Source organism: Haliotis rufescens, unplaced genomic scaffold, assembly GCF_023055435.1.
Source record: "Haliotis rufescens isolate VD_foot unplaced genomic scaffold, xgHalRufe1.0.p SCAF_61, whole genome shotgun sequence".
Lineage (NCBI taxonomy): Eukaryota > Metazoa > Mollusca > Gastropoda > Lepetellida > Haliotidae > Haliotis > Haliotis rufescens.
This window is the reverse complement of record NW_025964346.1, coordinates 2,300,263-2,317,670: the sequence shown is the minus strand read 5'-3', so window position 1 is coordinate 2,317,670 and position 17,408 is coordinate 2,300,263. Positions and strand designations below refer to the sequence as shown.

The 17,408-nt window shown below is 39.8% G+C and overlaps 2 protein-coding genes across 10 annotated transcripts in view; one reads left to right on the top strand and one right to left on the bottom strand.

Annotated features, from left to right (window-relative positions):
- The window catches only part of LOC124118679 (lymphotoxin-alpha-like), a 155,232-nt gene that overhangs the window by 114,739 nt on the left and 23,085 nt on the right, over positions 1 to 17,408 (bottom strand). For 5 of the 9 annotated variants that reach the window (XM_048386894.1, XM_048386893.1, XM_048386895.1 and 2 more), the window contains exons 2-7: positions 17,162 to 17,267; positions 16,056 to 16,242; positions 15,153 to 15,183; positions 14,013 to 14,114; positions 13,474 to 13,598; positions 13,187 to 13,192 (exon numbers count right to left, since the gene is read on the bottom strand). In XM_048386894.1, coding sequence (XP_048242851.1) covers positions 13,187 to 13,192; positions 13,474 to 13,598; positions 14,013 to 14,114; positions 15,153 to 15,183; positions 16,056 to 16,223 — 432 coding nt within the window. In that variant the 5' untranslated portion in view covers positions 16,224 to 16,242; positions 17,162 to 17,267. Of the gene's footprint in view, positions 1 to 3,357; positions 3,364 to 3,654; positions 3,780 to 4,174; positions 4,278 to 5,025; positions 5,057 to 13,186; positions 13,193 to 13,473; positions 13,599 to 14,012; positions 14,115 to 15,152; positions 15,184 to 16,055; positions 16,243 to 16,384; positions 16,429 to 17,161; positions 17,268 to 17,408 lie in introns of those variants that run through there. The other 4 variants (XM_048386888.1, XM_048386891.1, XM_048386889.1 and 1 more) reach the window with 4 other exon arrangements.
- The window catches only part of LOC124118680 (lymphotoxin-alpha-like), a 40,392-nt gene that overhangs the window by 6,041 nt on the left and 16,943 nt on the right, over positions 1 to 17,408 (top strand). The window lies entirely within an intron of this gene.

The following is a 17,408-nucleotide window of genomic DNA, read 5'->3' as shown; positions in this document are numbered from 1 at the left end:
TCTCCCTTTCTGAATTCAAGATGCTGGTTTCTCAATGATTGGTCCATGTCTATACATTGTGTTTCAGGGCGCTTTCTCATTATATTGATCTTGTATATTTTCTAATTTCTTGGAAATGAAAGCGACAAAACTCTTTTCACATTCATAAGAAATCTCTGCAAAAAGGAGAGCCGATGTTACAATTCCGACTATATCATGAGCAAGTGTTTATGAATCAACATCAACTGGAGATGATACCACGTGTTCGCGAAAAGGTGAGCGTGTCCTGGACCACCGGTGTCACCCCTCACACACAAATCCAAAGGCAAGTCAATTGGTCAGCTGAAAAAAACACGGGAACATTTGTCCAAAGTGAAAAAAGAGAATTGCATCGGACATAATTTTTGTCACTGATGTCTCAAATTTGGAAATGTCCTCCAAATGCCAACCATAAAACGTTTTGAAAGCTTTACTGAGGCTTTGACTGTTGTAACCTTGATCAAACAACGTCTGAGTAAGTCTTGTATGACGCACTTTGAAATCTTGGTAGAAAGAGCATGCTCGATTGTAGCTCACATGTTGTGAAATGTCATGCAGTCTTGTGGAGTGGGTTTTGTCACCCTGAATCTGTATGCATAGATCTAAATATGAAACAGATGAGGCGGTATCACTGGTCTCCTTTATTTCCAGTTCAGGTGGGTAATTCGGTGGAAGGGACTGTTATTGAACGAAATCAGATCATCGATATACCTGAGGCTTAGGTTAAACTTCTTGGCCAAATTACTTTATTGTGACTTTGCCAATCCGAGCAGAAATTCTAATTGATTTGCAAAAGGAAACAGATCCAGAAGAAGGGGAGCACAGTTGGTGCCCATGGGGATGCCTACTTCTTGCCTGAATCTCTTACCCCAAAATTTTACAAAGTGAGTGAGTCAGTGAGTATGGTTTTACACCGCTTTTAGCAATATTCCAGCAATATCACGGCGGGGGACACCAGAAAAATGGCTTCACACATTGTACCCATGTCGGGAAATGAACGCTTTAACCACTAGACTACCCGACCGCCCCAAATTTTACAAAGAAGTTATCAATGAGGAAGTCCAGCATTTCACATATTATTTTCTTATTGGCAAATGCTTTCATTTTCGACAAATTGCCCTGAACCTCTAAAGATAGATATGTTACTGTATCTGTGGTCACCGCGTTCTGTAACAAAATCCCCATGGATCGAGGAGTGAAGTTTTCCCTTAAATTTGTCGTCTGAGATAATTGAAAAAAAACCAAATGTTTTGACAGAATTCAGTCTGGTTCTTTTGTGAGATTGTACAAAGTCAACAAATCATTTGAGTTTTAGAGAATCCACATGGTATTAATTCAACCTGTGTCAAATACCTTCTGTAAAAATAAAGAAAGGCCTGATTGTATTAGGGATTCTGGTTAATCTTTGAGATCGGAATTGGGTGGTGCATGTGCTGGCCCCATGACTGTATGACGCCAAATGACTGTATGACGCCACATAAATACACGTGACTGTATGACGCCACAGGACTATGACAGCACATGAATACACGTGACTGTATGACGCCAAATGACTGTGTGACGCCACATAAATAGACGTGACTGTATGACGCCACAGGACTGTATGACGCCAGATAAATACACGTGACTGTATGACGTGACATGACTGTATGACGCCACATAAATACACGTGACTGTATGACGCCACATGACTGTATGACGCCACATAAATACACATGACTGTATGACGCCACATGACTATGACACCACATGAATACACGTTACTGTATGATGCCACATAAATACACGTGACTTTATGATGCCACATGACTGTATGACGCAACATGACTGTATGACACAACATGACTATGACGCCACATAAATACACGTGACTGTATGACGCCACAAAAATACACGTGACTGTATGACGCCACATAAATACACGTTACTGAATAACGCAACATGACTGCATGACGCCACATAAATACACGTGACTGTGTGACTCCACATGAATACACGTGACTGAATAACGCAACATGACTGCGTGACGCCACAAAAATATACGTGACTGTGTGACGCCACATAAATACACGTGACTGAATAACGCAACATGACTGCATGACGCCACATGAATACACGTGACTGTATGGCGCCACATGAAAACACGTGACTGTATGGCGCCACATGACTGCATGACGCCACATGAATACACGTGACTGTATGACGCCACATGAATGCACGTGACTGTATGGCGCCACATGACTGTTTGACGCCACATGAATACACGTGACTGTATGACGCCACATAAATACACGTGACTGTATGACGCCACATGAATACATGTGACTGTATGGCGCCACATGACTGTATGACGCCACATGAATACACGTGACTGTATGGCGCCACGTGACTGTATGACGCCACATGAATACACGTGACTGTATGACGCCACATGAATACACGTGACTGTATGACGCCACATGACTGTATGACGCCACATGGCGCCACGTGACTGTATGGCGCCACATAAAGACACATGACTGCATGATGCCACAGTAATACACACGACTGAATGACGTGTTATGTTGTTTTAAGTATACCCTTTGTATGTCAAAATAATCACAACGACCAACAGTTCCACTGGTTTGATCCTAAGAAAACTCTGACTATCAGATTTCCCCGACTCTCCAGGAAGATATATAAAAATCCAATACACCAACATGTCAAAATATCATACTGATATTTAAAAAATGAAATACACCGTCAACAATAAAAAGCACCAAATAATACATAGACATCAAATTTCTTTTAAAAACACAAACGATGATTGTTCAACAGGGATAGATGGACTTTAAGGATTTCGAACTCCTGGGAAGGGGATGATTTCACTTGACGCACAAGTGTAACCTGAGAAGCTGGCTTTCTCTGCAAATGCCAAGCCACACTAACACTGTCACATAGTCATCATCATTTCAAAATTCAATCAGCTTGGTGTCCCAAGTCATGTACCATTTTCAATCTCATATTTATGAATAAGAGACTACTTATGACGCGTCGCGACGGATCTGCTCAAAGGCAATGTGCACACTGACTGCCTTCTCAGACATTATATCAGGAACATCCCGAAGTAGTTGGAGTGAGGTGCACTGACATGGATGTTTCCGGGAACACTGGACATGACCTTGACCTGGTGTTGGCCTCCAGATAGAAGTTGCTGGTGGTGTAGGCGGGACGTCCCCGTCTGATGCTGGGGGTGGACTGCGGGTTCCTCGTTATGTCCTCAAGCTCTGACGCCGTCGGTTTCACCACAGTGTGCAGAATCCACCCAGAGGTAAACTCCCGGCTTCCGTTCCCGCTGTACACGATCTGTAATGATTGAGGGTTTACAGTTTTACGCCAATTCCATCCATTCCCCTCCCCACAACGATCTGTAGCGACTGATGAGTAGTAATGTAAATAGTTCAACATCTTCTTCATAATGACACTGGATTATTGGACATGATAACCACATGGAACCATTGATTAACAATGAGTAATACATTACAAACATATATTTTTCTTAACAAATGGTTATGATCTGCAATAAGAGACAGCCGCTTGGTATAAAACAGTGACATGCTGTGTGTACAATCGGGGCAGTCACGTTTGTCTCTGTACCTGACTGTAGATGTAGTAATAGCCTCCCTGCTTCACAGTCAGACCGCCGTCTTTGTAGGATATCTTGTCACTGACGAAGGCTGCATCCATGTCCTGTCTCCAGGTGAGGGTCGACTCATCATCACCTTAATGGATGAAGAAAAAGCACGGGGTACAGAAATAATGATAGTAGATATATGTCGTATACGTTGTCATGCGAATTGTGCGAGAGGCGATTCTACTGATAGAGCAGGACATCCTTACTCCTTTCAGGAACACCTGGTGTCATCGCTGATATTCAACGATCCATTCCTATAATTTTCACCACTAATTTTTCCTTTTGCGCCCAAAGGAATGTGTTTTGCGGATACTCGAGATAGATAATTCTCTGGCATTGACGTTTTATAATTATAGTTAGGATAGGTATATTTATCCCTTCCATCACAATGACTAGTACTGTATTCGTGCTATTGCCACATTCGAATTTTTTTCAAATTACCTACGGGTTTTAACAGTTCGGTCACACAATATGTAGGAATCACCTGTGTAGCTGGACGAACTGTTAATGAAGACATGTGCAGCAGCTTTGCCCTGGTTACCTGTTGTGTTGTAAATGTGTGCAACACTCCGGTAGAGGTTTTCAACTGTAACAACATAAATAGTATCTATTAAACGCATCATACTACAGAAGATCCTGAATTTACAACCGTTAAGGGTGTGCGTATACGAATACGGTACGAACATACGTTATACTAAAACATTTCTTGTTTGTGTTATACAGTTTTGTGGACAACAGTATTATTCATGGTATTCTCTTTGCCCGTTTTAGGCCAGGTTAATGAATATGCGTATCACGTGCATTTCATGTTATTCGGGATCTTCGGAATAATATTGAGGATTTTGATTGGCTTATTTGATCGTCTGCGTCAATGAGATTGTACCTCCTGGTACCTTTGGGCTTCCAATGCATTTTGAGAACATGGTAGGTTGAACATGAGAGGGGTCATATATTTTTTTTGTAAATAAGGTCTAATGTTATTTGATCATAAGATGGTTCGTATTATTTATTCAATTGCCGAAAAAATCTATATAACCCATTTTGATGTTTGCATTTTACAAACTTAAACGTGTCGATGTGCTTTGTTAAACTGATTCAGGTTGCAAAGTTTATACAGCTGTTATATAATTCAATTATCACTTATTAGGACTTAATATTACATTTGTTGCAATTATCAAGTGCGTAGGTTGTATGCGCTGTGACAACAGGTTCTCAGAATGATATGGGGACTAAGAACACTGATTAGTTGTCAGGAATGTAGTACTATTTAACGTAAGCAGTGGTGAGGAAGTGTGATGCTGGGTGTGTGGGGAGATAATGCAGCGTAACTTTACCTGTGCTTGTTTCTTCTGTAGAACTCGTCACCTGAAACATTCGAAGGTGTCTGTCACACAATGTCATCCACCACCTTGCTTCAACAGTGAACATCAGAAAACCGATAATAGATGTCTTGTCCTAAACCAGATTGTTTTAGGAGGTAAATGTTTCAGTGAAGACAGGGTTGACTAAGCATTTTCTTAGCATTTCAATGAAAATTAAAACATTATTATACTGGAGGTGTCTGTTCTGTCCCGCTGTCAACGTTTGGGTAAGGCGCCATGTGGACACTGCAACTAACAGAAAGTCACACCTGAACGCTGGTCGCGAAATATGCATTACAACACTACACTACCGCGACTTTCATCGATGCTATGGTTGATCAGGTTGTATAAACATATTTTAAGGCAAACGTGTTCTTGCTAACATATGTCCCAGCCATATACATGACATGCTTCAAAACTTCTCCAGAGCGCAACGAACCTTTTGGTATTGACATGTTTCTTTTTGGAAAGTCAACTTGAGTTTGGATCGCCATTGAGTGAGGGTCAGAATGTCAAACTGTGAATGTTTTCATTCCATAATATAGGGCAATGTGAAAACTTGTTTTAATATTTTTTCAACATCCCGAAATATGTATCTAAACTTTTTCGGTTCACGTTAATATGATAAAACGTGCTTTCTTGAATAAAAATTGAATCTAAAGTAATTGGCAATCAAAGAATTAGATATATTATTACATACTGGAGTTGTTCCCTTGTGACATACGGGTATCCTTTTTCATTTCTTATAATCTTATTCGTAGCGACAATATGTGGTTATAACATGTCCGATACACGGGTAAGGGTCTTGCTAATCTCTTGAAACAGCCCTTAATTTTTAACCCTCATGGTGCCTGGACCTCAGTCAGCCTGCAAACCGCTCAGTGCCGCACTGTGATGACGTCGCGGTTACAAAAAAGTATACATTGTTTCAAAAGTGTTGCAACGTCTTTATTTCTTCACACAGTGTAACCAAATTGTAAAACATGCAACTCGAGTTGATTGTCTTTCCAACAGTATCTAAAGTCACCGAATCGAAAAGATCTATGTACTGCCCAGCCATCGATAAAGGTGCTGGTATTATAAGTTTCCTACTTTCCACATTAATCGTAACATGGACGCACCCGAATATGGCAAGCAAAGTCAAGTAAGCGCCCTTGTTTGAAATCTAAATGACCAATAATTCATATCATTGGTAAGTACATGTCCTAACAGTGATAGACTTATGATATTTATGATAAAGTACACATTCACTGAGAAGTTTCCGTGAGTTATATTTACCGATAAAAAATCCCGATGAAATTGTGCATGTTTTTGACGTCAAAACAAAATTGACGGAAGTGGTCGTGATTATTCATACGCAGACTGTTTCAAAGATTATGTCAGAAAACGAATGACAGTTTGGAATGGATATCTTGAAGAAATCCCGGTTACGTCCCTGTATGTTTCAATGACCGTGCTCTTTTCTTAGTGATAAAAACAACTTCGCGGTAATTGACATCGTACATTTTCAAAGGACAAAATGTGAAAGATCGCTAAACAGCCTTAACAATACTCAAATTGACATCGCTCATTATCGGGCATCATTGTTATTTCTTAATAATTAACAAGATTATACTAACGTAATACCCCCAAAGAGTAAGTACATGTAGATTCAATCAAAATTGTTGAAACGTTTTCATTGACAGCAAATCTATTCAACAAACCTATTTTCGATCACTCGCAACTCGGGCGCCATATGTCATTGTTTCACTATGACCACCAGAAAACATACATCCTCGTATCAGCTCGTATTTCGCACTTGGCTGCTTAACTTAGACCTTTGCTCAAAATATACATGTATGGCCAGTCCATGAAATACCACTTTTTCTTCATTTATTCATTTGATTTATAAATACGACTTTAGAAGTGTATTTACACCTAGCTAGGTATGTACATGTACATTTAAGGACATACATGATAGTTTATTTCCACTGCTTTCACATTCCATCCCATTCTACTAAAGGAAAAGTTTGAAATAGATAATGATCGTAGGTCAATGAAAGTAATGGAATTTTTGTCATAAAAGGAAAAGTATATTCTTGGTATTGAACTTCGAAAATTTAACCAGCAAAATCTTCAATAAAAATTATCTATTATGTCTTTCCTTTTTTCTCAATTTTGGCCTACCTCAACAACAGCTTGGAGGGAAGATATACAAATTAAAATGGTGAAAAAAACCCACAGGAATGCATGGATTTTGCTCTTAGACAAATATTTAATTAAAAAAAATCTATTTCATACTTAGGATACAAAACAAAATAGAATCTAATTACTACTATGTCACTGGTCGAAGTATTTGGTAATTTAGATAATGCAGAGTGAAAAAAAGACATAAATATAACTATATGAAACATCAAAACGAAATCACACTTACACTGAAAACGTTTTGTCTTTCCGAAATTGATTATCTATATATTGTGAGTAGATCTAATTACTTTTACTATTTATGTTATAAATTGAACCATTCGAGATTCCAATAGATGAAGCTAAAATATTAAAAATCTAGGTTGTTTAATATTGGATCCATTTTGACAGCTTTCTCACTGTACTCAACTAAATGCACATTATTTTTTGGGAATATCAAGCCTTCAAACAGATATGAAAAGCACATGTCAACATACCAAAATTAAAAAACTGCGCCAAATACACTGTTAGTCAAATGATAAGCAGTCTCATTCACTCGTCGGTCGCCGTAGACATTTTCCAATCGTGATGTACAAGATATGCTTTCTAGTACAGTCAAAGAGAATATTGTTATTTGGAAAATGAAACCACGTGTGTCCATTATACTACCACAACATTAGATCAGCTGTTTCATGTGACGTCATCCACGTCACAACACGCGAGGTCAAATCACGCGCACCTGTCCAGACGACAAATTCACAGCGGCGGGAAATCACCGACCGTCTATTAGCCTATTTGAATAAAATTGCAGATTGTAACGAAATAAAATTAATTTTACACATTGCTGACATTTCAGATGACATATCAAATAAGAGTCGAAGACTTGCAATAGTTTATCATACGTTAATTGAGAGTACAGTGTACATAAATAATTTGTAAATCTAATATTAATTCTTGATCTAATAGTATCCATGGCAGAATGTTTGAAAACGAGCTATAATATATTCCATTTTCTGAAGAGATTAGTAATGTGTATTTGATGATATATATGCATCCACAATTGGTTATCAATTATCTTCTACAATCACAGCATGTACCATGTACATTAGACTCATGGAAAATACTATTTCAGCAAACCATCACAGCGCCATTATCGCAGTTTCAATGAAAGGAAAAACAAATCGAAATCGAACTTAACAGCACAGCGTATCCATAAGCGGTTAACCCAAATACAAAAAAAGTATTGATGTCATCATTGTAGAAGTTATGTTGATGTTTTCAGTAGTTGTATTATGTTTGTATCGCGTGTACCATCGACAGAAACGGGGGGCCGAGCTACCACATGTGGAACCGACCTTGACACAATTTGTTTACAATATGGCGTCGACTCACGTTAGATGTCGTGGCCACACTTTTGAAATCTCCATTTGCGACAAAATGTGAAACAGTTAGGGCAAGTCACTCACACGGTCAGGTAGTTTGAGCAATCACACATGACTCTTAGTCATTTCATATGAAAAAAAGTAGCAGTTATTTGTCTGAACGGGCGAGTATGTAGGACAACCGGTAAACAAGAAATCGCGGCACTGCTATGATGCGAACGTGTACTGTTCATCACTTCGGGCTTGGCCATTCAATGTTTAGGTTTTGATCATGAACCTCCTGCCCATAAATATACACCATACCAACTTAATATTAACGATTATAGCTATCTTTCCGTATCTTTGATTTGAATATTTTCTGTAAATCAGCATCATAAACAAAAGGACAATCTGCACTGTCGGTTTGTATGTAGCGCCGTTCTAAATCGCCATGACACAGTCGATAAACATATGCAATACTTGAACAAAAAACTTCCGTGGCCGACTAAACGTTAGTACTCTTACGCCAATAACTGTACAGTGGGGACTAGTAAATCTTTCTGACCAGTCCGATCAGATTTCTTTTTCAAATTGGCTGTCTGATATAATAATAGTTACGTGTATGTGACATGGGTGCATAATAAAAAAATGCCTTCATTCGCTTGGTGTTCAAACATGGCAGAAAAAGGCCGAGAAGAGCGGTAACCACATTACTCATCTCGCCATATTTCGCAATCCGTAGCACTGCATAAAAAATGAGTTACACGATATTAACGTTGAGATGATTAGGGTGATGATGGTTATACATTCATTCAATGAACGTCATAAATGTAATGGAAATATACACTGTCGTTTTCTCATGTGTACCGACCATTCCGCCATTACCGATAGTCGATAAAAATATACAAAACGTGTAAATAGACTTGACAATGTTCATAAAGGAGTGAACAGAATTTGTGTTTACGTGAATAAGTATACAGTTGGGAAAAATATGTCTTTCTGACCACTCAGGTCATATTTTTTCTTATGAACAAGGATTTTGTCTGAAATTATTTACGTGTATGTGACGTGGGTGCATAATCAAAATTCGCCGTCATTCGCTTGGTGTTCAAACATGGCAGAAAAAAGCCGAGAAGAGCGGTAGCCACTTTACTAATCTCGCCATATTTCGCAATCCGTAGCATTGTATAAAGTATGAGTTACACGATGTTAAAGCTAAGATGAGTTAGGTGATGATGGTTATAGTTTTGACTTTGCGCACTCAGTGTTAAATATCCAAAGTCACAGTTTAAAAAGGGCATTTTCTCGGGATCATATATGGTCCCCTGGCACCAAGAGGGTTAAGATAATTTCGATTAGAAATTGATTTGGGTCAGCATTGGTCTTCAGCAACCTATTGCTTGCCGTAAAAGGCGTCTACGCTTGTCGTAAGAGGTGACTAATGGTATTGGGTGGTCAGGCTCCCTGGGTTGGTTGATACAATTGCTTGGGTCGATGCTCATGATGTCAATCGGTGGATTGTCTGGTCCAGACTTTATTTACAGACCGCCATCATATAGCTGGAATATTGCTGAGTGTGGCGTTAAAGTTTGTTAAGCAAACCAGTCGTCTAGGGAGCCGCAATTCTCTGAGTAGAGCTTATTGGTTTCACCTAAGTAAATAATTAAAAAGTTTTGAATGTTCTTGTATATATCCTTGTTCAAAAATAAATTGTTAAATATAATTGTTGAGTTTATGTGATATAAAATATGTTTGTGCATGTTCATATTTCATTTATACAAAACATATGTGTGCTTGAACTTTTGAACTTTTGAAGAAAAAAGGTAATACTGTATGTTTTAGCATTGTTTCCTTCTTCAAATCGTTTTTTATGTGTTTATAGGGCGCCATCCCTGTAGCCCCCGTCTCACTAGACAAGACATAATCGATCCCAGTCTGATTGGGGCTACCGGTAGCATGAGAGGGCTAGTGGGACGGGGGACGGGGGACGGGGTTGGTGGTGGGTTGGTGTGGAGGGAGGTGCTACGGGGGTGAAGTCGGTTATAGACATTGACTGTATGCTTGTCTGAAAACATATTATCATGGTAATGCAGTGTCTTATATACTTAGAATTCCTGATAGACACCCATATTAGTGTTACAAATTATTAAATGTTCTTGGTTATATATATATAATAATTGGGTTAAATTTCAAAACAGTCTAATTAAACAAGCATTATCTGTTGGGAGATAGATAACAAAAATATAAAACTTCTAGAACATTTGAAATCCCTATACATGTAGTCAAACTAAGGTCGGGGAGCATCTCGTGTCTACCTTGTGACCATTAAGATCATAAGCCATGTGCTCCCATGAGATACAAAGCCTGATATATTATTGCCAGAAATACTTTCACATATGATAGTAATAATGTAGTTTAGCATCATGACAACTTGGAAGGATTAACTGCAAGACATCAATTCATATGCATCTGACTGAGCCAGGTGCAGCTGGGCCTGTCAAACCATATAGACATGTGAGGAACTACAATCGTGGATAGTTTAATGTTCGATGTCAGCCGTATCTTGGCTCTCATATCAGGAGAATATGTTGCAAAACAGGTATCATGACTCTGCTGTTAACACAGATTTCTTATGTTTATGTTTTGCTGACTTGTTTTCGATAAATTCATTGCATTAATTTGTCGTATATAAATGCAAAATGTATATATACTGTGTCAAATTAAAAACTTCACATTTTTAAAAGTAATCCCATATATGATATACAACGGACAAATGTATCAGAGAAGGTACTTTTTAATCTTTAATGTCCAAAGAAGGATTTTAATTAACGCCGGTAACCATAATTTGTTCCAAGCACCTACGGTATTCGGTAATAACATCAACAGTTTAAATCATAAGTCCCAAGCACGAGAATCTGATGGCACACAAGTTCAGTAGCGTGTATGGCCACCATGTGCGTTGACAACTGCCACACAACGTCTCCGCATGGACCCTGTGATGCTTGTTAAAACATGATTGGGAAGACGACGCCATTGTTGCTGCAAAATGGTGCCAAGATCTTGCAAATTCTGTGGTTGGTTCTGGAGTGTGTGCAGACTTCTGCCAAGAGCATCCAAGACGTGTTCGATGGGATTGTGGTCGGGAGACCTTGACGGCCAGTCCATGACTTTGACTCCTGCATTCTGAAGGAAATTCCTTGTGTGGGGTCTGGCATTATCGTGGGGCAGAAGGCAGAAAAAATTCTGGTGCCAGTACCTGGTCGCGGTAGGCAGCAGCGTTGAGGTTGCCACGGATGACAAGAAGCCTGGAACGTGCATTGCCACAGAAAGCACCCCACACCATGACACTTCCGCCTCGAAATCTGTCAACGTGACCAGTTGCACGTGAAAAAACACGTTTGACACTATAGTGTTGTGCACGGGTGATAAGAAACTTGGTCAGTACAAATGTGAACAAATGTGAAATGAGATACAAAATCTGATCGTTTTCCATAGCCGTGTGAAGTTACTGTGAACCATGATAAACAACCTCTTAACTCCTTTATAGAATATTCCTTTGCTGAAAAACAATTCCTCAGATTATTTTAAACAAAATACTTGAACAGACCTTTGCAGAATAATTGAAACTTTAATAACGGATCAGATGATATCTCTGGTGTAATTTCACTTATTGCTCGATGCTGCTCTGAAAACCCGTTAGACTGTTTGGTTCATAACTTTCGCCATTTGTTTTTTTTAACTCTGATGAAAAACTTGCAGAGAAGTGTGTCTAGTTCGTTTGGAAGTATTTCATGCATTAGGCGAATTTCATCGGGCCTTTCATTAAAAAACAGTTTCTTGGCTGTGTTTTTGTTTTGATTGTCTAGGACCACACCATCGATAATGCCCTCCTCAACAGCCACAGCCATCTATCTTGGGCGATCTATCTTGGTCGCCGTGCTGGACGTTGGTGTTTCGATGTTGAAACGTTGGTGTACCATCAACCTGTAACCTGTAATATCCACTTGTCAACACGGATATCACTGTAGCACTTCCCCTTTGAGCTATTAAAACATTGTCTCCAACATCAAAGGTATCCATGTTGTTTGTAAACACCTACTCACGTGTACCGGCGACAAAAGTCCCATTTCCGGTTACCTAATTTGCATATCTAATTTGCATACTTATGTCTTTGGGGTATGACATACATGTTGTTATGTCAGAAGCTTATGCAATGGATAAATGCTTCAGTTAAATAATGAAAACAATAACAAACTCAAGAAAAATGTTCAAATGCAGTTAAAGTGAAAGCTATCCAGTGCTCACATTGATGTTCCCGGGAACATTAAACATTATATCAGGAACATCCCGAAGTAGTTGGAGTGAGGTGCACCGACATGGATGTTCCCGGGAACACTGGACATGACCTTGACCCTGGTGTTGGCCTCCAGGTAGAAGGTGGCCCCGAGGCTGCTGCTGGTGTAGGCGAGACGTCCCCGTCTGATGCTGGGGGTGGACTGTAGGTTCCTCATTAGGGGTGTTGGTGCTTCCTCCAGCTCTGACGCCGTCTGTTTCACCACAGTGTGCAGAATCCACCCAGAGGCACAGTCCCGGCTCCCGTTCCCGCTGTACACGATCTGTAATGATTGAGGGTTTACAGTTTTACGCCAATTCCATCCATTCCCCTCCTCACAACGACCTGAAGCGAGCGATGAGTTGTAATGTAAACAGTTCAACATCTTCTTCATAATGACACTAGATTATTGGACATAATAACCACATGGAACCATTGATTAACAATGAGTAATACATTACAAACATATATTTTTCTTAACAAATGGTTATGATCTGCAATAAGAGAGTATAAAACAGTGACATGCTGTGTGTACAATCGGGGCAGTCACGTTTGTCTCTGTACCTGACTGTAGATGTAGTAGTAGCCTCCCTCCTTCACAGTCAGACCGCCGTCTTTGTAGGATATCTTGTCACTGACGAAGGCTGCATCCATGTCCTGTCTCCAGGTGAGGGTCGACTCATCATCACCTTAATTGATGAAGAAAAAGCACGGGGTACAGAAATAATGATAGTTGATGTACGTCGTATACGTTGTCACGCGCATTGTGCGAGAGGCCATACTACCGGTAGAGCAGGACATGCTTACACCTTTCAGGAACACCTCATGTCATCGCTGATATTTAACGATCCATTCCTATCATTTTCACCGCTATTTTTTCCTTTTGCGCCCAAAGGAATGTGTTTTGCGGGATACTCGAGATAGATAATTCTCTGGCATTGACGTTTTATAATTATAGTTAGGATAGGTATATTTATACCTTCCGTCACCATGACTAGTACTGTATTCGTGCTATTACCGCATTCGATTTTCTTTCGTTTGAGGAGGGAATCCTCAATTTACCTACAGGTTTACAGTTCGGTCACACAATATGTTGGAATTACCTGTGTAGCTTGACGAACTGTTAATGAAGACATGTGCAGCAGCTTTGCCCTGGTTACCTGTTGTGTTGTAAATGTGTGCAACACTCAGGTAGAGGTTTTCAACTGTAACAACATGAATAGTATCTATTAAACGCATCATAAGACGGAAGATCCTGAATATACAACCGTTAAGAGTGTGCGTATATGGATACGGAACGTACTACGTACATACGTTATACTTAAACATTTCTTGCTTGGGTTGTACGGGGGCACGAGTGGCCCAGTCGTCTAAGGCGACGCGATTCGCTGGACACGCCAGAAAGCTATGATTGTGGGTTCGAATCCCGGTTCGCCCCGATTATGTTTCTAGGTTTATCAGCACCATACCCATGCTCGTGGGTTTCACCGAAGTGGTAAACGTCTGAGACCTGCATCACTTCGAGCTTTCCTCCCTCATTAAGCTGACACGCTGTGATATAACTGGAATAATTTTAAAAGCGGCGTTAAAACCCAACTCACTCACTCACTTGTTCGTGTTATACAGTTTTGTGGACAACAGTATTATTCATGGTACTCTCTTTGCCCGTTTTAGGCCAGGTTAGTGAATATGCGTATCACGTGTATTTCATGTTAATGGGGATCTTCGTAAGAATATTGAGGATTTTGATTGGTTGATTTGATCGTCTGCTTCAATGTGATTGTACCTCGTGGTACCTTTGGGCTTCCATTGCATTTTGAGAGCTGAACATGGGAGGTTGAACATGAGAAGGGTCATATATTTTTTTTTGTAAATAAAGTCAAATGTTAGTAGGTCATAAGACGGTTAGTATTATTTATTCAATTGCCTAAAACGTCTATTTAACCCATTTTGATGTTTGCATTTTACAAACTTAAACGTGTCGCTGTGCACTGTTAAACTGGTTAAGGTTGCAAAGTTCATACAGCTGTTACATAATTCAGTTATCACTTATTAGGACTTAATATTACATTTGTTGCAATTATCAAGTGCGTAGGTTGTATGCGCTGTGACAACAGGTTCTCAGAATGATGTGGGGACTAAGAACACTGATTAGTTATCAGGAATGTAGTACTATTTAATGTAAGCAGTGGTGAGGAAGTGTGATGCTGGGTGTGTGTGGAGATAATGCAGCGTTTCTTTACCTGTGCTTGTTTCTTCTGTAGAACTGGTCACCTGAAACATTCGAAGGTGTCTGTCACACAATGTCATCCACCACCTTGCTTCAACAGTGAACATCAGAAAACCGATTATAGATGTCTTGTCATAAACCAGGGTTGTTTTAGGGGGTAAATGTTTCAGTGAAGACAGGGTTGACTTCATCGTCTGCATTGATCCCCTGCCAAGCTCCGGTACAGATGCTAATACCGTTATCACGTATCAGTACCGACACATACACTGTGAAATTAAGCTTGAAATCCACAAGTCTGCCTTCATACTACAGCCATTTAAACATATTGACCAGTGAACTCACTTCCTATTTCTCATAGATATATACATGTACTTGCAATGTTTCATTCTGAAGTCTCTGAAGTTTTACACCTCTTTAAGCAATATTCCAACAATATCACAGCGCTGATATGGTTATCCCACATTATACCTTTGTGGGGAATCGAACCCGGACCTTCGTCATGGCGAGAGAATGCTTTAACACTATTGACACAGTTGATACACTATTGACACAGTTGATACACTATTGACACAGTTGATACACTATTGACACAGTTGATACACTATTGACACAGTTGATACACTATTGACACAGTTGATACACTATTGACAAGAACCTCAACATACTGTTCAGGTGAAATTCTACCAGTTATCTTTACCAACCATGTATGTAATTAAACTATTTGCAAAACATCCTTAGATACATTAGCAATAAGATAAATCAGCTTCGTAATAATTTTTCAAATGCAGTATTCTTTGGACTGGTACTGTTATTGAATATATTTTTGAGATATATAAGGTAGATATACATTTTTTCTCTTACTCTTACAGGATGAGTAGTTTGATACAAGAACTAATTGAAATGCGGGAGTACTTACAGTTGAATCAATGAACTCCGATGTGTTAAGACTATATGGGGATACAGGGATAAAGTCACGTGACCGTTGTCTGTCTGTGTGTCTGTGCATTACTACACCGGTCAGTGCTACAAGCAGGATGACATTCGCTGCCACCAATGTAACACCAATGACACCAAGCTTGTCCATGTTTGTCCGTGTAGAATGTCTGAAACATGGGGAAAGGGAATGTGAGTCTGTTCAGATGGTCAACGACGATGATACTTTAGGCTACTCCTCACTCAATTCAAACACAACAAATTTTAAATTTTACAGAAAATACATGTGAAAATATGCGTCACAGAACTTACCTGTGTGCTACGTTAATAGCGCCCTTCATTTAGCAGACGATGTGAGGAAAACATTATAAATATCAAATTTATAGGCAGTCAGATCGCTGGTATGCCAATGTCATCTACAGCGAACGGGGCGCGGTAAAATGCATATTGTGACGAATACCTGTACGTTGTTACTACTATGTTATTATTATCATTAGGCTATTTGTTTAGCGCAAAATCCAGGTCACCGAGTGACATGCTGAATGCGCAAATTCAGCATATGTACATATACACAACAGAGAGGGGACAGTAAGATAATAAAAATATACACATTCAGTTGTAGCGTTCAAAAGGGTATAGTTTGTGTCCAGACTTAATCACAGTGACACCAGGTGCACTGTTGAAGCTGAAGGGAGGGGGGTTCCATAGAGAGGCGCCGCCATGAGAGAAGGGTCGAGCACTGAAGGACTTTAGTCTATATATTCGGTACAGACACCACCCATTATACTATCAGGTTTATGTGTCTCGGAAAGAGTGACGATGGTCGGGCGGACAGGTGCCATCGATTCAACGTGTTTAGGGGCGTGCACGGTGGAATAACTAAAACACTAGTAAGTTTGCGATACACATTCTTAGCAGGGAGTAGAAAAATCGATACTGTGAGCTTCTGAAGACGTTTTTACACACAGTACTGCTTCGATTGTCTTGATCTATGACCCATTATGTAGCTACATGTATTGGCTGGTGATATGTGCATATTGTTATAGGGGTATTTACGGTGAACATTGTTGAATTTGTCCTCCAACTTACTTGGCGAGTTGACCCCGTATCGACTTCCCCTCAATTGACCACAATTAGCCGCAGCTGCTATTGCTCGTAGTCCACGTCCACGTTTTTATGCGTCATTTGGATAAAACTGAAAGGGAGACAGTCATGTGAACTCAAGCAAACTTGTCAACATCATGCCCAGCTTTTGGTATACGTTCAACTTCAACAGCCAACAGAGCCTGAAGTAAGGCTAGTTTGTAGGCACAGATCCGATCCGATCCGAAAGTAC